Source organism: Eretmochelys imbricata, chromosome 2 (assembly GCF_965152235.1).
Source record: "Eretmochelys imbricata isolate rEreImb1 chromosome 2, rEreImb1.hap1, whole genome shotgun sequence".
In the NCBI taxonomy this organism is placed as follows: Eukaryota; Metazoa; Chordata; order Testudines; family Cheloniidae; genus Eretmochelys; species Eretmochelys imbricata.
Window position 1 is genome coordinate 152736197 of NC_135573.1, and position 24201 is coordinate 152760397.

At 44.3% G+C, this 24201-nt stretch overlaps 1 protein-coding gene across 1 annotated transcript in view; it reads left to right on the top strand.

Annotated features, from left to right (window-relative positions):
• The window catches only part of GABBR2 (gamma-aminobutyric acid type B receptor subunit 2), an 840990-nt gene that overhangs the window by 288836 nt on the left and 527953 nt on the right, over positions 1-24201 (top strand). The window contains exon 3 of the mRNA XM_077809185.1: positions 16496-16666. Coding sequence (XP_077665311.1) covers positions 16496-16666 — 171 coding nt within the window. The remainder of the gene's footprint in view (positions 1-16495; positions 16667-24201) is intronic.

A 24201-nucleotide genomic window follows, 5' to 3' on the forward strand; every position in this document is an offset into this window, starting at 1 on the left:
CTGCTTTTCCACAATTTCAGCCCGTGCATGTTGGCGGAAGCACTCTATGTAGAAGTCCAGTCTGTTGTTTCGACCTTCAGGAGGAGTCCACCTAAATCCTTCTTTTTGTAGTGTTGGTAGGAAGGTCTCTGTGGATTAGTATGTTGTCCATAGGTGTGTTGGAAATATTCCTTGAGTCGGAGACATCGAAAATAGGATTCTAGGTCACCACAGGACTATATCATGTTCGTAGGGGTGGAGGGGCAGAAGGAGAGGCCCCAAGATAGGACAGATTCTTCTGCTGGGCTAAGAGTATAGTTGGATAGATTGACAATATTGCTGGGTGGCTTAAGGGAACCATTGCTGTGGACTCTTGTGGCATGTAGTAGTTTAGATAGTTTAGTTTCCTTACAAAGATAATAACAGAACGCCACTAGCCATCACCTTCAGCCCCCAACTAAAACCTCTCCAGCACATCATCAAGGATCTACAACCTATCCTGAAGGACGACCCATCACTCTCACAGATCTTGGGAGACAGGCCAGTCCTTGCCTACAGACAGCCCCCCAACCTGAAGCAAATACTCACCAGCAAGCACACACCACACAACAGAACCACTAACCCAGGAACCTATCCTTGCAACAAAGCCCGTTGCCAACTGTGTCCACATATCTATTCAGGGGACACCATCATAGGGCCTAATCACATCAGCCACACTATCAGAGGCTCGTTCACCTGCACATCTACCAATGTGATATATGCCATCATGTGCCAGCAATGCCCCTCTTCCATGTACATTGGTCAAACTGGACAGTCTCTACGTAAAAGAATAAATGGACACAAATCAGATGTCAAGAATTATAACATTCATAAACCAGTCGGAGAACACTTCAATCTCTCTGGTCACTCGATTACAGACCTAAAGGTCGCAATATTACAACAAAAAGACTTAAAAACAGACTCCAATGAGAGACTGCTGAATTGGAATTAATTTACAAACTGGATACAATTAACTTAGGCTTGAATAGAGACTGGGAGTGGATGTGTCATTACACAAAGTAAAACTATTTCCTCATGTTTATTTCCCGCCCCTCCCACCCCCGTACCCCCCCACACACACACTGTTCCTCAGACGTTCCTGTTAACTGCTGGAAATGGCCCACCTTGATTATCACTACGAAAGGTTTTCTTCCCTCCAACCCCCTGCTCTGCTGCTGGTAATAGCTCATCTTAAGTGATCACTCTCCTTACAGTGTGTATGATAACACCCATTTTTTCATGTTCTGTGTGTATATAAATCTCCTCACTGTATTTTCCACTGAATGCATCCGATGAAGTGAGCTATAGCTCACGAAAGCTCATGCTCAAATAAATTGGTTAGTCTCTAAGGTGCCACAAGTACTCGTTTTCTTTTTGTGAATACAGACTAACACTGCTGCTACTCTGAAACCAGTTAGATTAGTTGTTGTTAGTTAAGTATTCCCCTGTGATGCCCTCACTGGAGTTTAACCATCATCCATCGTGTGGGGGAGGGTTCTCCAGAAGCACTGCTTGCTGTGCTTGGGTGAGGCCCATATCAAGGAGTGGTATTCAGCGTGTAGATCGTTTATGAAACAGACACAGGTGGCTAGGTACCTTTACCTAAAGCAGCACTTGTTTGAATAGGCCATGTGGCCTGCTTTGGCACCAAGGCGCTCATTGGATCAGAGGTCGCCCTCGGGTTCCAAGAGTGTTGTTGCTTCACACTCTGGAGCAGACACCTCTCTGAAGAGATAGAGGAGCCTTAGCTTGTTGAGTGCGCCAAGGAAAAGATTGCATAAGACTAATTGAGACCACTCCAGGTCTTGTGAGGACTAGCCCAGAAAGAGCATGGACTGGCACAGCGTTAGTGCTGGGCCACAGGATACTGCAAGTGCCTCTAACTGCTTCCTGGTACAGAATAGGGACCCTGTACAGTTGACTTCAGTTGTGGCCCTGGGGTACCCATTGAGTCCGATGGTGATGAGGGCAATGCTGGCACCAACTATTTCCATGTCGCAGCTACAGACCTACTCTGTCTTTCTATCTCAGTGTCTCCCTTGAACCATGACTTTGCCAGCGCTGTGTTGTTTATAGTCCCATTGGCAGGATGGGCAGCTGAAGCCTTGGAGCTGTTGGCACTGCACCCCAATGTTCCCTTTCCATAGTCTGTGGAAGCTGGGCTGGTATTGGGCTCAGTGCAAGGGACCTCCTTGGCACTGGGAAACTTCTTGGCACCATTCCATTCAGCACCAATGATGTTACTATGGAGGCTCTCACTGCCCTCCACTTTGGCACCATCAGCTGCTTTGGTACTGCCACTGACTTCAGGGTCGACACTGCTTCCAGAACCAATGTACTCAGTGCCAGCGGTACCACTTTCATCATCAGCGCCTGTCTCTGCCTCATTCTGGGCGATGTCTGAGTCACACCAGTTACTCGCTCCTTCAGCGCTGACTCCACCTTTATTGCTGGAATCCCCGACATCGAGGTGGGAATCTTCCTCCTTCCACTCTCTATTGCCTGACCCACATCAAGGACTGTTTATGGAGCACTCTGGGCACCAGGATTGGCATTCATCCCACAGTTGGGACGGGGACTCATGGCCCAACACCTACTGGCCACAGATGCCCTATCCTTATCAGTGGCCTCCATGGAATCTGTGGGACGCTCCTTGGTCACAGAGGTTGCATTCCTCAGCTCACTCTAAGGCAATGTTACGGGACAGATTGGTGGTGGGAACTGTGGATCTAGTGAGCCTTCACTGTGCGGAGTCCATGGAGCTGCTCCTTCCACCTTCACCAGTCCTGGAAAAAAAAAGCCAGCCTTGGCGTAGTTAACTGTCTCTTCTTCTTCCCCAGACGATTTAGCAGTGCTTGGCTCTTCCTCTCCTCCAATACCAGAGGATTTCAAGGCCTATTAGGACCTTTTACAGTGCATGGCTGCTTCCCTGGGCATTCAGGCAGAGTCCATGCAGGAGAACACCCATAAGTCAGTGGCTATCCTGCAGCCATCTGCTCCTGGGAGAGTAGCTCTCAATATCATCAATGCAGTTCTAGAGGCTGCAGAGGTTCTTTGGAGCTTGCTAGCTTCAATACCAACTATGGCAAAGTGTAATTTTGTCCCAGTGCAGGGATTTGAGGGTTTTTACTCCAGTCTGGCCCCAGATTCCCTAGGTGTAACTGTAGTGAATGATGAGCCTGGAAGAGCTGGGTGAAGTCCACTCCTAAGGACTGAAGAGGACTCCAGGGACTGGCTCTGAAGGACATGGGGTGGGGAGGCCAGAAAGCCAGGGTGGGTTCCGGGTGCTGCTCAGGAACAGGGGGCACGAGGGCAGGGGGACTCCAGGGACCTCTCAGAGGCACGGGGCAGGAGGCTGGGGTGGGAGGGGGCTCTGAAGACTGCTAGAGGGCAGAGGGCATGAGGCCAGGGGGGGTTCTAATTAGGACATATGCTCCACAAGAACACGAGAGCATAGGGAGTCTCATACTGGTTTGGACTAGTGGTTTATTGTGTTGCTTCCCAGGGTATACAGGGTTGTAAGACACCTTGCAACCACCTGCCTTTAGCATGAGGAAGCCTTGTCTGTGTCTGGTGTGCATCAGCTCCCCACCTCCAACAGCCACATGCAATGCATACACTCCCCTCTTGGCCTATTTAGGCCCTGCAGTCACTCTGCAGGTTAGCCATTGGTGCACCTCAACCCTCAAGCCCTCCAAACATCTCCCTGGAGTTCCCAGCCCTTGGTCCACTGGACACTCGCCGTATTCACAGATTACACCCAGTTTACCAGTTCCACCTCAGATCACCACTCTGCTTGACACACAGCACTTACATATGTTTATAGTGATATCATGTGTTAGTTCATTTAACAAACCATAGGGGACAATTTCCTGGTGCAAGTGCTGGAGGAACCAACTAGGGGTGGAGCTCTTCTTGACCTGCTGCTCACAAACCGGGAAGAATTAGTAGGGGAAGCAAAAGTGGATGGGAACCTGGGAGGCAGTGAGTATGAGATGGTCGAGTTCAGGATCCTGACACAAGGAAGAAAGGAAAGCAGTAGAATACGGATCCTGGACTTCAGAAAAGCAGACTTTGACTCCCTCAGGGAACTGATGGGCAAGATCTCCTGGGAGAATAACATGAGGGGGAAAGGAGTCCAGGAGAGCTGGCTGTATTTTAAAGAATGCTTATTGAGGTTACAGGGACAAACCATCCCGATGTGTAGAAAAAATAGTAAATATGGCAGGTGACCAGCTTGGCTTAACAGTGAAATCCTTGCTGATCTTAAACACAAAAAAAGGCTTACAAGAAGTGGAAGATTGGACAAATTACCAGGGATGAGTATATAAATATTGCTCGGGCATGTAGGAATGGAATCAGGAAGGCTAAATCACACCTGGAGTTGCAGCTAGCGAGGGATGTTAAGAGTAACAAGAAGGGTTTCTTCTGGTATGTTGGCAAGAGGAAGAAAGCCAAGGAAAGTGTGGGCCCCTTACTAAATGAGGAAGAAAGCCAAGGAAAGTGTGGGCCCCTTACTAAATGAGGGAGGCAACCTAGTGACAGAGGATGTGGAAAAAGCTAACGTACTCAATGCTTTTTTTGCCTCTGTCTTCACGAACAAGGTCAGCTCCCAGACTACCGCACTGGGCAGCACAGCATGGGGAGGAGGTGGCCAGCCCTCTGTGAAGGAAGAAGTAGTTCGGGACTATTTAGAAAAATTGGACGTGCACAAATCCATGGGGCCGGATGCGTTGCATCCGAGAGCGCTAAAGGAATTGGCGGATGTGATTGCAGAGCCATTGGCCATTCTCTTTGAAAACTCATGGCGATCGGGGGAAGACCGGAAAGATTGGAAAAAGACCAATGTAGTGCCCATCTTTAAAAAAGGGAAGAAGGGTGATCCTGGGAACTACAGGACGGTCAACCTCACCTCAGTCCCCGGAAAAATCATCCCTCAAGGAATCAATTCTGAAGCACTTAGACGAGAGGAAAGTGATCAGGAACAGTCAGCATGGATTCACCAAGGGAAAGTCATGCCTGACTAATCTAATTGCTTTCTATGATGAGATAACTGGTTCTGTGGATGAAGGGAAAGCAGTGGACGTGTTATTCCTCGACTTTAGCAAAGCTTTTGACACGGTCTCCCACAGTATTCTTGCCAGCAAGTTAAAGAAGTATGGGCTGGATGGATGCACTACAAGGTGGGTAGAAAGTTGGCTAGATTGTCGGGCTCAACGGGTAGTGATCAATGGCTCCATGTCTAGCTGGCAGCCGGTATCTAGCGGAGTGCCCCAAGGGTCGGTCCTGGGGCCGGTTTTGTTCAATATCTTCATTAATGATCTGGAGGATGGTGTGGATTGCACCCTCAGCAAGTTTGCTGATGACACTAAACTGGGAGGAGAGGTAGATACGCTGGAGGGTAGGGATAGGATACAGAGGGACCTAGACAAATTGAAGGATTGGGCCAAAAGAAATCTGGTGAGGTTCAACAAGGACAAGTGCAGAGTCCTGCACTTAGGACGGAAGAATCCAATGCACCGCTACAGACTAGGGACCGAATGGCTAGGCAGCAGTTCTGCAGAGAAGGACCTAGGGGTGACAGTGGACGAGAAGCTGGATATGAGTCAACAGTGTGCCCTTGTTACCAAGAAGGCCAATGGCATTTTGGAGTGTATAAGTAGGGGCATTGCCAGCAGATCGAGGGACGTGATCATTCCCCTCTATTCGATATTGGTGAGGCCTCATCTGGAGTACTGTGTCCAGTTTTGGGCCCCACACTACAAGAAGGATGTGGAGAAATTGGAGAGAGTCCAGTGAAGGGCAACAAAAATGATTAGGGGACTGGAACACATGAGTTATGAGGAGAGGCTGAGGGAACTGGGATTGTTTAGTCTACGGAAGAGAAGAATGAGGGGGGATTTGATAGCTGCTTTTAACTACCTGAAAGGTGGATCCAAAGAGGATGGATCTAGACTATTCTCAGCGATAGCAGATGACAGGACAAGGAGTAATGGTCTCAAGTTGCAGTGGGGGAGGTTTAGGTTGGATATTAGGAAAAACGTTTTCACTAGGAGGTTGGTGAAACACTGGAATGCGTTACCTAGGGAGGTGGTGAAATCCCCTTCCTTAGAAGTTTTTAAGGTTAGGCTTGACAAAGCCCTGGCTGGGATGATTTAGTTGGAATTGGTCCTGCTCTGGGCAGGGGATTGGACTAGATGGCCTCCAGAGGTCCCTTCCAACTCTGTTATTCTACGATTCTATGAAATTCAAGTAGTAAGAAGTAGAAGTCCTGGAAACCAATGGTTACATATACAGTAAATCATAATATGCATTCTAAAGCATAGACTTAATTAACAAGATAGTCTCATGTCCAGTAGAGTACTGTTCATCCAAAATCCTTGCAGCGCTGTACAGCCATGATGGCTATGACCCTTCTTTCATGACACAAGTAGGGTGTCTATTTGCCTGCTTCATGAAAGATTTAGCGGGTCCCTTCTTACTCCAAGATATACCAGAAAAATCTTTTTTATCTTTATTCATAATCAGGACACCTTCCTGCTGTTTGCTCCTTTCTGTAGATTTTGTAGTCTCTGGAGTGGCACCTGGCTCAGTATGCAAATTGACATACATTGTGAGGCATGCAATACATAACACCCAAATGGCCAGATGGGGAGATAGGTGTCTGCTACCTCCTGCCTGAAAGGAACATTTCCGAGGTACATCATCTCCCGTTGAGCTGCCTTAATGCCAAGACCTTAAGAACATAATTTTCAGTATAAATACATAATTCCTTAATTATCATCCGTACACACATTTCACAATCATTAGAATGACCAGTAGGCTACTGGCACTCCACAGAATCTTCAGTGAACTATTATGCATATAACAGACCCAAGGGATCCCTATACAATTCCATGAGCCCATCTGCTGATTGACCCCAAAAGGTCCCTGGGTCACATTTATCTCGTTTAGCATCCTGCCTCTGACAATGGCCAGTAACAAAGGAAGTGCAAGAAATCCTGTAGTGCACAATTATGAAACAACCTGCCCATTGGGGGACATTTCTTTCTAGCCCTCATCAGTCAGAAGGGGCTTGTCCACACTAAGAAAAATGCTGTGTGCTTTTTTTCTTTTAAATGTGCGAGCTAACACAGCAAGGCACAGCAAGCTGTAGTTTTAACATGTGTTAGCTGGATGAGCGGTGCTGAACGAGCCGTGCTAATGGAATGCTGACAGCTTTTGACAGTAAGCCAGGAACAATCTGTAGTAAGTGGAGTTGGTCAGAACATTTCTGTTGAAATTTCATTGCAGCAACATTATGCTGTTTCATTGAAATTGAAACATTTTGCAGATATGTAGCTGTTTCCATGCAACTTTCAGCAGGAAGTCTTTGGATCAGTCAGTGAGACAGGCTGGGTGGCATGGGTACTGGCCTATGACGGGGGGACTCACATTCAAGTCCTTATCCTACCTAATGAGGGTAGAAAAACTCTGGTCTGAATCAGGTAGAGCAGGGACTTAAATTGGGGCTTACCCACATGCGGAGGAGGGGGAACCCAGAATAGCTCCTCATGTGAACACTGATATTCTGCTCTAGACAGCCTTCTTGTAGTTTAGGTTAATTTTCACTTTAGCTTAATCCACTTCCAAAATGGAATAATTGTTGCACTTTAAAGTTGCACCTAGCTATTTCTCACTGAATTCCCCAGATAGCCATGCTCTGGGTCTCCTACGTCTCAGCCCAATAACCTAACCATGAAGTTATGGGGTGTGTCAGGCACAGATATACAAAACCTCTCTCCCCTGACACTATTCAGTTTTCACAAAAACATAAGAAAGGTTTTATTTTCATTCCAATGTGGAACAACAGCAAATTTCAAAATCTTGAAAGTTGCTCTTCTTTTGCTTTCACAGTTAAGGTACCTGAACTCACTTCATAGGTGAGAGGTCATTTTTACATGCTGAGACCTTCAGCTTTATTTTGTTCCACCCCTGGATTTTACCTAGTCCCATGAAAAACCTCTGAATATATTTTCTTGAAATATGGTTGAGTTTCCATAATTAATTTGACTTGTTTCAGTATAACAAGAGCACTTACAGCTGGCAGAAAGAACAGCAGTTTTATTAATCCTGGAAACACATTTATTTTATTTTCTTATATTTATCGAGTCCTATAAGTCTTTTGTCACAGTGGCACCAGTGATCTGCTGTGCATTTCTTTTTGGGCTTTTATGTGGAACCTTTTAACATCTAAATTTGCTTCTTCGGGTTCCCTTTGACATTTTCCTGGGATAGATGTTGCTGCTTTCTTATATTTCATGCTGACATACTCGTGTAATCATTTTAGCAAGGTCAGGTTCTAAAAGTAGACATTTCCAGAAGTGATTGTCTTCCACAGTTCTCTCCCTTACTGTTTCTTCTGAGAGTGTTCTGCTTGTACAATGCTTTGCCAGTCTATGAACATCTGTTCGGAAGCTTTCTGAAATTTCACCTGGTTCTTAGAAGCATTTATTACATTTTGCATGTTCATAAAAAACATTATGTTCCTCAACAAAATGTACCTCAAACCTTTTTTTCTACCTATCCATATTCCTTTTTCTGGCCACGGGAAAGGGTAATTACTGTGAGGGAATTTATTTAGTACTTCTCACTCTTGTTAACAAGCACTGATGTCAGAGGTAAAGCCCCCGGCTGAAGGGGAAGTAAATGGGGGTTAAAAAAAATACCTGTCAACTCTACAGATTTTCTTCAGACAAGGGGTTTTCAAATGGTCTGCAGGGAAAACCCTAGTCTATAGAGCAATCCCATCTGATTGGATGATGTTGCCCATTCCTTTGCCTCCTGGAGAAGTGCAGTCACTCAGAGCTGCTCCATTTGGTGAGGGACAGCTTGGTCTCCAAATATGTGGAGCAGGCATATTTTGGGAAGCCACTCCAGTGTTGAGGGTGAAGGAAAAGAAACCCCCACCCACTCTAGAGGAGTTTCACTTATTCCGGATGTTTTTACACTTTTCCTTTGTTTTCTCCTCCTGCTGGAGGCAAGATCCATACAGTTGGGACACCATATTTTCTTGTGGGCCGGCAGGAGCAGTTGCAAGAGGGAGAGAAGTGCTTTATTAGTGGTAACTTGGAAGTGATACAGTAAAGTGTGGGGACTGATCGTTGTCTTATGCAGAGTCTCGTGTTATGCAATCCTGAACATCCAGTGTTGGAGTTCTAAGTGAAGCAGACCTCTGTCAGACTTCTTGGCTTGAGTGATTACTAAACACCACAGAGAGCAGTCAGCACCGTATTCAGATCTAGTGTGACCCACAATATTAACTCTTCAGTGCCTTCCACACAACCATAACATTTTGTTTGCTTTTTAAAAACACTGCTGCTGTACGTAAGTAGAACAGACACTTAGATCAAAGGACCAGTTGTTTTATCCTAATTGTTCAACGTGTAGCCCGAGGCGTTATTTATTGCACACTATACAAACCCTGCTCTAAAGACAGAATTATTAATTTTCCCAACGGCTTTTCTATACTGCTCATCAGTAGAGTATCTGAGTGTTTCAAAAATTAATTTATTTTCAAAAAACCCTAATGAGGTGAGGGGGTGGTTTTATCTTCATTTTGCAGGCATCGAAAGGTTACAATCAGGAGGATTTGTTAAATTTTGATGCCCAGCTGGTGACGGCTGGGACTTCTTTTATCAGAGTAATGACTTAGCATTATATAACACTTTACAGGTTCCTACAGGCAGTGTGCAGGCAGTCCCGGAGAGGCAGCACCATTGACATTAGGTGCTGCCATTGACTTCAGGTGCAGCTGTGAGTATTCAAGACTTCTGCAAATCAGACCTCAGAGTCTCAAGTCAGGCTGCCAGAAAATGAGAAACACAGTTAGTGACCACCTGTGAAATGTTTGGTTTAAGTGACTTGACTAGCATCATACAGGATCTCTGTGGTACCGACAAGGATAGAATCTGGTTCTCCAGGGCATTATTTAACTTCCTTAACCATGAGACCCTCCTTTCTCTTCCTGCAGTCCCCTGCCTCCTTCACAACACATCTTCCAACTTCTTCAACAAATGAGACATAGGTTCTGCAGACAAGACTTCTTCCCTCCACAACCCTGATTCAGGATCCAGGTTTATCCTGTGCACTGAATGGGGCAGGGTTCCTGTGGACAAAATAATATGTGACCATGTAATTAAAGACTGTATCATAATGCACAGGAAACCTCACTTCTGTCATTTTCTAACTTTTGAGGGTTTGACAAAAGATATCTCTTTGGTTCAAATAAACTCTGGAGCTTCCTATGTAACCATACTTTGCCCCATTGCCTATGTGCTTCTTGTTTTGTTGAAGGATATGACTCTTATGGTGTGTTCAAGTTAATGCTGCATTTTAATGTAAGCATTTTAAGTTCCTTAGTTTTGACTTCAGGATCTTTAGGATTAAGTTCCTTTTTTTTTTTTTTTTTATTCTTTTTTCTAAAGGTTAGTGTCATACTGCTAGTTTTTGCTCCCATCCCACCCTCATGCCAGTGCACATTTTTCTTTTCTACTCTTCCTTGTTGCTACATTCTTTCATCTTATTGTATCTAGGGTTGAAATTTTTCCATCAAAACTGTTTTTTGACAGAAAATTGGGTTTTAAACAATTTTTTGATAGAAATGTATGTTTTCTGCTGAACACTTCAATCTTTTGATCAAACTTTGAGGCCAAAAAATCCACCAACTCTAACTGCATCCACATGTATATCCATCCCAACTGTAGTCTCAATCTGTCATGTTCTCATACTCTCTCACTTTGTTACGATTGATTTTACTTCCCTGGTTTCTCTCAGTGGGTAAAATTCTGCTGTTGCTTACACAATGTAAGTCCCTAGTGACACCACTGCCTTCAGTGGAATAACATTGGATTAACACTATTTATTCACAGAAGGTTCACAAATTGTAACTTTGTATTTCTTCCACACTGGAGTGCTCCAGATCCTTCAGAACCCATTCTGCTTCACCCTTTCTTTTTTTATTTAATTTCTTTACTTCACATGATGTTTCTTGACTTGTTGGATCCTGTCTGTTCTTCTTCCTCTTTGAATTCAGTCTGGAACTTCTGTTTGTTACTCACTTCCAGTTCCTGGAGCAAGATGAAACTCTTAAAACTTGCCTCAGTTTTACCCCCTTATTATTAGCAATGAGGCACAACTGTTCAGCTGCTCATTGGAACCAGGTCCTCGCATAGCTTCCAAACAAAGGAAGTTGCATTAGTGAAAAGCTGTTGCAATGTCTAACTCCCAGGTGCTCTGCTGCCAAGTGAAACTGACAGACCCAAATTAGGCACTCAAGCTTCCCAGGCATCCTATGGAGAGAGGTAGGCAAAAATGGATTCTCAGAAGCCAGCAAACTAAGTGGGGAGCTGCCTAAACTAAGAAGAGTGAAATGCTGAGGAAAAGAGTGAGACTCAGGGCCCAGCGCCATAAAGGGACTTAGGTATCTAACCTGATTGGGCCATAGGCACTTGACTGACAGACCAGAGAAAGGCACCGATCTTCACACAGGATTCTTAGCCATAAGCCCTCTCCTGGTGTTAGGCCCGTAAGCCAGGCCAGTCCTTTCTTGTGATAAATCAGAGAGGGATCCGCACTCCCCATGATAACCAATAGCCAAATGGTTAGGCAGTCACCTGGGAGGTGAGAAACCTGTTCTCACCTCCCTGCTCTGCTGAGGTTGGGGCGTGGACTTGAACACAGTCTCCCACAGCCCAGGTGAGCAGCAACCACTTGGGTTCTCAACCAGGAGGGGTGAGGTCTAAAATCCATACCAAATGTTTCCCAAAATTTTACTGAATAGTATCAACTCCGGTGGCAGAGATCAGGCTCCTGTGGGACACAGGCTGCACAGTAGAACAGGCCTGGCAGCGGCAGTGCCTTTCCCCGGGCCACCACCGCCCCCTCCCCTATGGCACCCCCAGAGCCAGCTCCTTGGCATGCCACCACAAGGCACGCCCAGAACCAGATCTGACTCATCGGCATCCCCACTTTCCTACAGGCAGTGTGCAAGCAGCCCCTCAGAGGCAGCATCACCCCTACCAGCCAGCAGCAGTAGCAGGTTGAGTGCCTCCTCTGCTCCTGTTCTCAATGGGCAGGGAGAGGAGACCCATCAGCACCGCACCACACTGCCTCTGAGGCTGCAACACAGCACCACTATCAGCCGGGGGGCAAAATCCTACTGATGCAAGAAACATGACAGGTCCAAGCTTCTTTGTACCCTACTCCTTCTAGGCAAGCACATCTCACTGACTATGAAACCTGCCTCAGCTCCTCTCCTCATTTGTGTTGCTGTAAAATCTCAACAACTTTTATTTCTAAAACAACCACCATATTATTTTCTTTGATCCAAAGTTAGTTTTTTATATTGCATTAATTTCCAAATTAAGTCTTTTCCAGTCACCAGGCTTTGTACAGCATAGCTGTCAGCTGCCTTTTCGTGCTGGACTGTTTACTTGAAGAGCTTTTCTCTCTCAACTTGATGTAGAGGTCTTCGTTTACAGCTATAGCACTCTTTTGTACAGTACCTTAAAGAGAGTTCAACTTTACTCGGCAAACCAGAGAAGCTGGACACTTCTTTTCACAGGCTTTCCTTTCTTTGCTCTCTGAATTATTACTTGCAGACACGTGGCAGAATATAAAATTTTATGAATTAACAAGTAAGCCAATCAATGCAATGAAAGAAAATCAAGGCTACATGATCATAAAATGTACTTTGCTCATAAATTCTGGTAAGTGAAGCTTTGCTTTAATTAGAATATTGTGCAGTGCAGTGTTAAATGGATAGTAGTGTAGGGCTTGAAAAATCCAATCAGCTGCTGGCCAGTGAGCAGCAGGAAACTTTCCTTGGTGAGCCATGGAGGGTAAACCAACCACTTCTGCAAACATTAACCTTGGGGGTTTTTTTAAAAATAGTTTGTAGCCCTTCTGTTTGTGAAAAAAATCTCCCAAATATGACCAAATTCAAACCAATGCACCATTATTTTCCTGAGTTTAGGATCAGGCTCCTATCTCTTCCAAGCTACATCCAACCTTTGTCAACATGCAGGAGTATTTAGATCTGATGTTTTGGTTTAGACCCATCTCTTTTTTGAATATCAATATAATGTTTCTTGAACGAATTTAAAGAATGCATGGTCAAAAAAATGCAAATATACTTAATAGTGCGCTTGGATACATTTATATACTGCACCTGTGCTCTATCACTCTTCTGCTGAGCCTGAAAGATCAGTTTTATTATGCTCTCATTAGACAACTTCCGTTGCTTTTTTCAGCATCAACCAAAAATCCTTCTGGCATAAGAACAGTGAATTTTGTATGTATTCTTCTGCAAATAAATCACTGTGAGCCATATGTTCCCCTTTGTTATATGATATGGAGAGCACCAATTTTTATCAAATTGTTACAATAAAGAGATTCAAAAGCCATGCATGGGTGGCAGCAGCCTGAGAGGCATGTTCTTGGCAGAAGATTTGGAGTATTAAACTTGTCGCAGAAAATAACCACAAGTATCCCATGGATGTCAGAAATGGGGGCATTTTCAGGAAGTAGGTGGGAAGGCCCGGGGCAAACACAGGTACCACATAGGCTACCTCCTAAGCAGCTGCATATGGATTGTCTGAAAGTCATTCATGAAAACTGCTGCCTTTCAGCACCAGTAGTTTTGTACATCCGACAATTCAGCAGGGTTCTTTTGACTTTCTCAGTTCTGCTGTTTCCAGATGCATGGAGGTAGAAACTGGCATCCTTAAATGTGTACCTGAGTGCGCTGCCCCCACAACAGTGTCAATGTGCAGTAAGTGGCTCGGGATTGGTTTGAGGGTAGATAGAGACATCAAGGGGACAGAGGAAAAACCCCTTAAGTGAGGAAGGAAAAGAAGAAAGAGAAAGTTGGAATATTAGGTTGAAAGTTGAGCAGAAGAAAAGCAGATAGAATGTAACTTGTGGGAGAGACAGAAAGGACGTTAGGGGCACTAAGGAGTCCCAGGGAAGGAGGAGAGTAATTAGAATCCAGGGAAATGGTGATGCAGGAGGAGGATTGGGGAGGTACAGGGAAAGGTAGAGGAGGACTGAGAAAAAGAAATGAGGGCATCATAGGTATTGATGCATAAGGCACCCAACTGGATGTCCACAAATGTAGCACACAAATATGAATGGTTGGGAGGCAAGGGGCATTTAGACAACCCTGCAGAGGGTAAAGGAAGTCTCTGTATGAGGAATAATCCGAACCTTTTATAGGTGCAAGAGGAAGCTGAGAGGCCTTCTTAATCTAGGATGCCTCTTCAGTTCTTAAGATGGGTATATAATGTGTCACTCTTGAAGTAAAATACAGTCAGGAAGGTCACCTTTCATTTCTTTCCTTCTTCTCCTCCTCCTCTTTTTTTTACCCCTGTCATCCTTGATGAGAGTTGGTGGATCAATGGGCTGCTTCAGCGCTCAGATGGTAAGGAGCTGGCCTGTACAGGTCTGAAGTAATTGGAAGGCTTCTTTGAACTTGTCTCCTCTCACTTCTGACATGCTGATACGTGGACATTTTTATTTTAAATTTCCCACTGTTTTGAACAGAAGTTTAACTGCATTTAGAGTACACTTCTAAAGTTTGCAGATGATACCAACCTGGGAGGGGTTGCAAGTGCTTTGGAGGATAGAATTAAAATTCAAAATGATCTGGCCAAGCTGCAGAAATTATCTGAAGAAAATAGGATGAAATTCAATAAAGACAAATGCAAAGTACTCCACTTAGGAAGGAACAATCAGTTGCACACGTACAAAATGGGAAATGACTGCCTAGGAAGGAGTACTGCGGAAAGGGATCTGGGGGCCATAGCGGACCTCAAGCTAAATATGAGTCAACAGTGTAACACTGTTCCAAAAAAAGCAAACATCATTCTGGGATGTATTAGCAGAAGTGCTGTAAGCAAGACATGAGAAGTAATTCTTCCGCTATACTCCACTCCGATTAGGCCTCAACTGGAGTGTTGTGTCCAGTTCTGGGTAACACATTTCAGGAAGGATGTGGACAAATTGGAGAGAGTCCAGAGAACAGCAACAAAAATGATTAAAGGTCTAGAAAACATGGTCTCTGAGGGAAGATTGAAAAAATTGGGCTTGTTTAGTCTGGAGAAGAGAAGACTGAGAGGGGACATGACAACGGTTTTCAAGTACATAAAGGGTTGTTACAAGGAGGAGGGAGAAAAATTGTTCTCTTTAATCTCTGAGGGATAGAACAAGAAGCAATAGGCTTAAATTGCAGCAAGGGTGGTTTAGGCTGAACATTAGGAAAAATTTCCTAACTGTCAGGGTGGTTAAGCACTGGAATAAATTGCCTAGGAAGGTTGTGGAGTCTCCATCATTGCAGATTTTTAAGAAGAGGTTAGACAAACACCTGTCAGGGATGGTCTAGATAATATTTAGTCCTGCCATGAGATCAGGGGACTGGACTAGAAGACTCTCGAGGTCCCTTGCAGTCCTACAGTATTATGATTGGTGTTGACAACGTTGGAAATGTAGACTCCAAAACTGCCATTTTCAGCACTGTCAGTTAGAATTGCTCTGAGCCAGTGCCTTAGTTTTCAAAGCACTTTAAAAAACATTTACTCATTACTGCTCAGAAACCCCACTGAAATGTGAGTCTGTATCAGCTCCAATTTACAGAGGAGAAACTTAGTCAGAGAGGTAGTCATCGTTTCCAGACATGTGTACTGGGTGTTAGTCATCTAACTCCACATTTAGGCACCCAAGAGGCCTAATTTTAAAAGTTGTGCAAGAGTCAGGGACAATCTGTCCCTGTCCTAATACAACAGTCCAGAGAGAACCATTGTCTAACTAACACACTTGGAGAATCAGAGCCAGGGACTTCTGAGTGCTTATCTTGGCTGCCTTTTGATTTCCTCCATGGCTTTAGACACCTGAATTCACATAGAGACAAGTAAATGGCTTTATTTTTAAATGTTCTGCACACCCACATCTTCCACTGAAGCCACAGGTGTCCAGGATTGGCAGTGGACTCTGGACCCTTTCTTGTGGAGGGAAGTTGGAGGGATTTCCACAGGGGATTCTTCAGAGATTTTCTCCCCAAAAGCTTCTTGCCCCTGGTTTTTAATATGGGTGGGGTTAATCTGACCCAGGGAATTTTGTAGTGCTACACTCTCAAAACTTTAATGAATCATGTACTTAAATTTGTAGCAGATGGGCTATAATGTTGTGAAGTTTAATAGGATATATGGTGTTGTTGTTTAAAAGGTAGATAAGGTTGAAAAGGTTTATTTCTGAAAAGTAAAAGACTGTAGCAAGATTTCAAATAGGTTTGTTATTTCTTTAACGTAAGATAGTCAAAAACTCTCCAAATGTCCATAATTCATCACCTCATGTACTTTACCTTGCATTGAGTAGGGTAAGCTTCTTATGGGGCCAGCAATTTGATTTCACTCATTGAGATTTCCATTTCTTTGTTTTTCAGCTTTCATTTGCAGCAACAACCCCAGAGCTGGCTGATAAGAAAAAATATCCTTATTTCTTCCGGACAGTACCATCTGATAATGCAGTGAATCCTGCGATTTTGAAGTTACTCAAATATTATCAATGGAAGAGGGTGGGAACTCTAACCCAGGATGTACAAAGATTCTCTGAGGTAAGAGCTGCTTAACTATTAGTATAAGAAGGTGGTTTCTAATGTTTAATGCTAAGGGACCTACTTCCATCATTAATGGGAAAAAATGCATCCATTGTTTAAATCTCATTGGTCTTTATTACCAGATGGCATTTACTGCACTTAAGCCTGCTTCTGTTAGGGATTTTGGTATTTGTATAACTATGCTGATACAGTGTAGATGTGATGCACTGTGGTAAAGTGAGGCTCAGACCGGTTCAAGTTATTCTACTTTGCACAGGTGCAGCATATCTCTGCTGGGGATTTGTACTCTGTTGTAACAACACTCTTGCAAAAAAAAAAAAAAAAGAACTTTATGTAGACAAGCCATCAGTGTTTGAAAACCTTAACTAATCTTTTCAATGTGGATCCCACAGCTCCTGCAGAACCCACTGCCATAATAGTGGGATTAAAGAATAGTCCTGCACGGGGCTCTACCCAACGTCTAGTGTTCTACCTTTCAAGATTTTAGGCTATTTCTTCACTGCAAGAAAGGTGTATTTGTACTTCAAGGTAAAATCACCCGGGGTTTACCTCTTAACTAGCTACATGAGGTAAAGACTACCTAGAATTTTACATCAATATAGCTCTCTTGTACTACAAACTACACCTTTTTGCAATAAAAAATGCCTTAGAGTTCTAATTACATCCTCCTTTGCATCTTTTGATTTGTAAAATATATATACTTTTGAAGGAATTTTATCATTATGTAAGCGGGGGAATAGTCCCGCTATTGTGGGGAACTTTCCTGGCTTCTGCACTACCCCGGTGAAGTGGGCTAGCGAAAGGATCTGAGTCCTCGCTCCCACTTCCTTTACCCAGTGGCCTCCCTGCCCTTGAGGACTTCCCTTCCACTCTCCTGTCTGGCAGAGTCCTCGTAACTCCAACAAGGCTGGGCCCAGGATTCCTGGGGGGCTCGACCCCCAACCGTGCTGTGGTCACCTAGGACAGCGGCTAGGGTGTCCCCACTCTGGGGTACTCTCTCTGCACTGGGCACTTCTCTGACCCACTGACCATTACATACAAGTTAAAGCAAATGCAAGTTATTTAATCAACAATTAATTTTAAAAAGAATAAGGAAAAATGGGAAAGGTTAAAGGAAACACATCCACCCCACTCTGTGGCAGGGAACATCACAAACAGCGTCTCTGGAATGCCAGGGCAGTTCACAGTCTGTTCCTTGTTCTTGGCTGAGGCGTCTCCCTGTGCTGGGCCCGCTGCCCAGGGTCCCCCTCGCTCTCCCCAGCTGCTCACCACACCCAACTCCAGACTGCTCCAGCCCCAGCTGCACCACTCTGTCTCAGCACTGCTGCTGCTGCTGCTCTGCCTCCAGCTCCCTGGGCTGCTTCTTTGGCCCCTCTGCCTCTGGTTGCTATAGCTCTGCTCCCAGGACAGCTCTGCTCTGCAGGCTGCTTCTGTGACTCTGCTCCCAGCACTGACCTGCTTCCTGGGCTGCTTTTCTGGCCCCTCTGGCTCTGGTTGCTGCTGCAGTTCTCCTCCCAGGGCAAGTTTGCTCTCTCTGAGCTGTGCCTCTGGCTTTGGGGCTGCAGCTCTGCTCCCAGGACAGGGTCTGCTCTCTCTGGATCTGGCCCAGCTCTGCTCCCCAACTTAGCTCGAGCCCCTGCTTTCTCCTTAGCTGGGCCCCACTCTGTCCAACCCAGGCAAATCCAGCTCACACGGAGGACGGGACCTCCCTGGCCTCCTGACTCCCTGATTAGCCTGCCTGCCCTGTCATTCAGGCTGACCTGGAGCATTGGCCTCTCCCCATTGTTCCTGGGGGCTGTCAGTCTCAGGGGGCTGATTCCCCATCGACCCTTCCCCCTTTTTAGCACTGGGAGCTAGCAACTAAAACACCCCCACTGAATGTTAGTAAGGAGGCAACATAACTGAATTAAATAAATGTTCATTCTTCTTGAGAGTTAAGTGTCACCCTTCTGTGTGCAGATGGCCAATTTAATTGCCAAACACTATATTAAACTTGAGGTAGTGAAAGATCCTGTCAACTCCTCACTTGCATCCAAGTGGCTTATGTATAACACACTGAGCCATGATTCCTTGGGACCATTAAAACTTAACCCTTTTCTCTTACAGTTTAACATGGAGCTTCCCCCTTTTGTTCCAATTTCATGCAAATAATAAAATTATAGTATATAGAAAAACCCAGAAATGTCTATTATGTCCATTTGGAACATCTTTCCTCTGGAGGCACACCAAGTAATTCTGATGCTTCTTGTGTAATTCCAGTTTATTTAAATAAACCGCTGGATTTTTTTTAAAGTGAAAAGAATATTTAGTCAAAGTATATCTTAAACTTACAATCTCTGTGTAAAACTCTGATACACACAGGTTGTAAATCTGTTTCTTCTCAGGAATGTCCATGAAAATGCCAGATGACAGGAAATGACAGCTATATTATCTCAGTGTGGGCAGCCACGAGTATTGGAGAAGTGGTGAAGAAATAAGATTAGGAGTGCATCTGAATATGGTTTTGAAGTAGGCTACTAGATACCAGTGTATATATCACACATCAATCCCCCCACGACTCTAATTGTTTTTGATGGATTTTCCTGCATTTCCTCCAATTTACCTATATATACACCTTTGTGGCTTCAGAATACTTAGAACTGAAAGCTGAGTACTAAGAGTACTCTAAGATGAGCACTTAGAACTGAGGAAGGTTTGGGGCCCTAGGCTGCTGGGCTTCTTCTCACCTCTGTCTACTTTAAGGAAGGTGGGGGCCCCCCTAATTTTCATAGTAGACAGGGCCCCAAAATTCTTTAATCCAACCAGGTCACAGAGGCCAAGAGACTCTGGGATAAGAGGGGAAGTACAGAGAGAAAATGCTACTTCTCCTTTCCAGCAGTTAGAGGGGTCTAGAGAGCTTCAAATTTATCAGACACCAATTGACACAAAGCTCATATACTTGATAGAGGCCCCAAACAGCATCCAGGACTGCATCCTGATAGGAGTCCTCACCCCTTCTCCAGCAGGAGGGCAGAAGTATGAGTAGAAAGATAGGCAGAATGTAGTGGAGGAGAGGCAGAGAACAGTGTAGAAAGGGGTGGAGGGAGAAAGAAAGAAAATAATTAAGAAACACCGAAGGTGACTATCAATCATCAACCATTATCATAACATCTTTTACATTTTTTTAACTCCTCAGTTCCATATATCTCCTGTCTGTTTTTCTCGCTTGTATTTCTCACTCCCATTTTCTGTTCCCTTCTCTTTTCCATTCATTCTTCCTCCAAAACCTTTCAAATCCCCTTTTTCTATGTGTGTTAATAGTTCCAATTCTCCAGAAAAGCACTTTGTAAGGCTGGTTGAACTTTTTTGCAAAAATATTAATAATAATCATTTTTGTTTATTCGTTTCAATAAAAAAATTCAAAATGAAAGTTTTGGAAAAAAGCTTCACTTTCTGTTAGTTTTTATTCACCTCCCCAAATAAAAGTAAGAGAAAGTCAGAAAAAAAAATTCACACCAGAAAAGTATCCAAAAAAAGAGGATTTTTTAAAAGTTAAAAATGAAAGTAAAACTCTCTCTTACTTTTTTTACTTTTTGCCTTTTTTCTTGAAACAAAAACTGTTCATTTTATTGGGAAAATTTTCACCAAAAAATTGCCAGACCTTTAATTCAGTTTTCCACTATCTCCCCAAACAAGACCCATACTTGCTTTCCCCCACCTATTGCATCGCCTCTCCCAAAGACACACTTCCAAAGGTAGCATTGAAAAGGGGCGGGGAGAAGGCCCTGTGCTGCCTTTTGTTTCTTTTTTATGTGTATGTTGTAGTAGGAAGAGAGCCTGAAATATAAGCCCTTGTAGTAGAGGCCTGGTATGAGGCCTGAGCTAAAGTAGTGGGCAAGCCTTGCTAATATAAAGCAAAGTTAGCAAGAGTCAGGCTGTGAGCAAACATTAGGCTCTGCCTGCTTGCAAGTTCACAGAACCTGGCTCAAGAGCAGGTCTGATATTGCAGAAACACACATTCCTAAAAAGGGCTAGACACAGAGCACTCAAGCAAACACATTTCAGAAGAGTGGTACCAGAACATCCCCATATCAAGGACGGTACAAAAACATTTCCCAAAATAACAGAAACACACTGACCCCTCCTAAAAGATAAAGTCAGGATGACAGTACGTAATAGAGATGTTTTGATCAAACCAACATGTACAAGGTGATGGGTGATAACTAGCCATGTCAGGGGGCAGTAACTAACTATGTCAGAAGGGCAGTATGTAACTTGTTTGTATCAGGGTATAAAGAGTTATTTCAAAAGGAAGTATCTTTGGCCAGCTGAGGGGGGAATGACAAATTCCGCCATTCACTGAGCTGCATCCATTGTCATGGGCATACATGTCTTAGTATCCTTGTAGAGTCTGGCAGGTGCTATTACCATGCTTTGTCAATGATAAACCTGGCCTGGTGCCTTTGTACCTTAATGGATCTTATGGTTGTTGGGTGGGTTGCTCGAGGTCTGCTGTGCCAGCTGTCTGCGCAGAGCTGGGGCAGCACCCAGGGAGAACACACACACACACAGCCGAACATCTAATAACACTGGTGACCCCTGACTACTGATCTGGTAAGTAAGTGAGCTGTCCTATGTAGGAATCACAATCTAACATGACAGAAAACCACAAGCTAAGGAATCCCCTTAGCCCCGCTCTGCAAATCCCCACAGAGTGTAATACAGTATGGACTTGCTGGGTTGCTAGCAAAAAAGGTCCATATGAATTTTAAAAATATAGTGGGAAAGGAACATGGAATGCAATCTATAAGGCTAGGGCAAAAACTGTAGCCTTAAAATGTAGAATATTGCAAACTATAACCATGGCTATTAAATGGTTAAAACAACACACCACAAAATTGGCGGGGCAAGTAACGAAAACTCATTCTTCAGGCCTTCTTATACAAACACTTTTTTTTTGCTTTGTGGGGTCATCTTAAACCCCTCACCTCAGAAAGCCTTCTACTCTCTCTCTCTTCCCCTTCCTGAACCCCATCTCCCTCAAAACTTTACTCTCTCATGACTCTCCCTTTATCAGAAACTGTCCAGTTTCAATTTTGTCTCACTTTCCTTTCCTCTCTCCATGCTGTCACCTCATTCTCTTCCTCTCCCACACAAATCCTTACTCTCCCTTTTCTCCAAAAGTATCCCATCCTTTGCTTTTTCCTCTGCCACAAAAAGCATCATTCTCCCTCCTCTCTGAAAGCCTCTCTCGCATCCCTTTTCCCTAAAAAAAGCATATCACTCGTTCATCCCTTTCATACCTTTCCCCCCACCTTTCACATTTTTGCTTCTCTGTCCCCTCAACTCATCACTAACAATGAATTGCATGTTTCATCCGAATCTTTTTTGGTGAAAAAGCAGACTTGGCAACCCCAAAATGTTTTGTGTCAGTGTCGCCCAATCATTTCAAGAATTTCAGTTTAATCAAAATGTTAATTTTGAAAAAAAAATTCTGAAAAATGTTAAATGTTTTGTTTTTACATTCTGTAAATTAAATATTTTGATTTTTTTGGTTTCAAATTACTTTTAGTTTCTTTTAGATTTTCTTTAATTTTATTTTTAAATAAAAATGTTTTAAAATGGTCAAAATCTAAACATTTCATTTCAATTGTGTTGGAACAAAATGTTTCATTTGACCCCAAACAAATATTTTTCACCTTTTTAAAACTATCATGAACCGAAAAATCTGTTATTCTCCCAGCTTTACTCACCATATATGCCTCTGGTTCCATTTTGTTCCCGCAGTTCTCTAGTCTCTGCCCTCCCCTTTTGTCCTCTGTCCTTTCCTATGACTGCCCAACACACTCTCACTAAACTTTGTGTCCTCTGGATCCCTTCCAAGAACTGCAGTCCCACCATACATGCCACAAGAGACAGTTTCTTACATGCAGAAGGCTTTAGGCCTCCAGATAACTCTAGTCTCTGCCAGAAGAATTTCTCAATCTTCAGTCTCCCCTCCGAAGAACCTCAGCCTTCCCAAGATATTCCCCCTTCAGCCTCAGTCCTCTCACCAAATCGTCTGTTCCACACAGAAACTTCCTGTAATCCATAGTCCCCTCCACAGACATCCCCCAGGTGGCAGTCCCTATCCATGACAGTCATTGCAAGGCCTCAGCCCCTCCATAGAACCAGTTCCCAATAAGAATTCCATGCCCTGCATATGCCTCCCAAAAGCCACAGTTTCTCCATATAGCCCCTACAAACCCTTGTAGCTTAAGCAGGGAGTGGAGAAACCAGTCTGTTTTTCCTTCACTCTCTCCTGCCAGTGCCTTTAGAGTGATGTTTCTGGCATTTCTCCTCATTTTACCTGCAAAGATTGTAGGGCACTAGTTTTATGTGCTCATGATGAGATACCCTTCTTTGCAAGTGAAAAGCTGCATTCTCCCGCCAGCTTCAGTTTCTAACTGGATTTGAGGTGTAGAGTGCATTGCAGTAGTCTAGTCATGAAGAGACCGAGACATGGAATATAATAAGAGTATGCACATCCAAAAGAAAGAAGATTGTGGTGAGACCATTCTAGAGGCCTCTGATCTCAATATTGGCAGTCTGTGTGTGGACTTGGCTTTGGCACAGAGGATAAAATGTTCAAAATCACCAAAGTGCCAGAATTTTTAAAGGTATTTTGGCACCTAAAGATGCACATTGGCCCATAGGGCTAGATTCACAAAGGCACTTAGGCACTGCAGGTTTCATAATCAGTGGAGCTGGAGTCAGTGGGCCCATGATTCCTGGAGGGACTGTTATTCTAGTGACAACAATAGAATTAGTGGAGGGTTGGCAACCCTAGTAGGCAATCTCTCGTTAGACAGATGCTAAGACATGCAGAATGTGGCAAAAGATTCAAGAGAAAGGATGAAAGCCCTTGGGGGCACAACACCCTCAGAAGTACATGTAGTGTACATGTAGACAACAGCAAAGCAGAGCAGGTGGCCAGGTTCCATACTCAGAGTAAGATTCCTTTACCGTGGGAGACAGCATGACCAGGTGTGATGGGGTATATAAACCCCGCACTAGCATGAAGAGGGTTAAGAAGCTGCTTTAGGCTGAAATGGCCCTGACCTGCCACACCTGCCAATCATGCCAGGACTGGAGGAGGAGTTAAAAAGAGGGAACTCCATTCAGCTGTGGGAAGGGAACAGATTGAGTTTCTCCAGCCCCGAAGAGAGGACATCTGGTCTCAAGAGCCCCTGCCCTCACAGAAGGAGGGTGCAGAACTCCCGAGTTGAATAGGAAAAAGGATTGAAACTTCCACTGGAGCCCCAGTGGATTCTGAAGCAGGCATGGATTATCCCAAGGCCCTTCTGAAGTAAGAGAGGCCCATATTTTAGAGGGAGCTGCTTACAGATTTTTCCTTACCTTTTTTTGTTTAACCCTGTTTGCTGACTGTGAGCGGTTTTGTGGTTTGACCTGGGATCCTGAGAGGGGACCAGACAGTCGAGAGGCCTTGGCAGGAGGGTTGAGAGCCAGCCCACTAGAACAACACACAGCAATATCTGCTGAATTGAGGAATA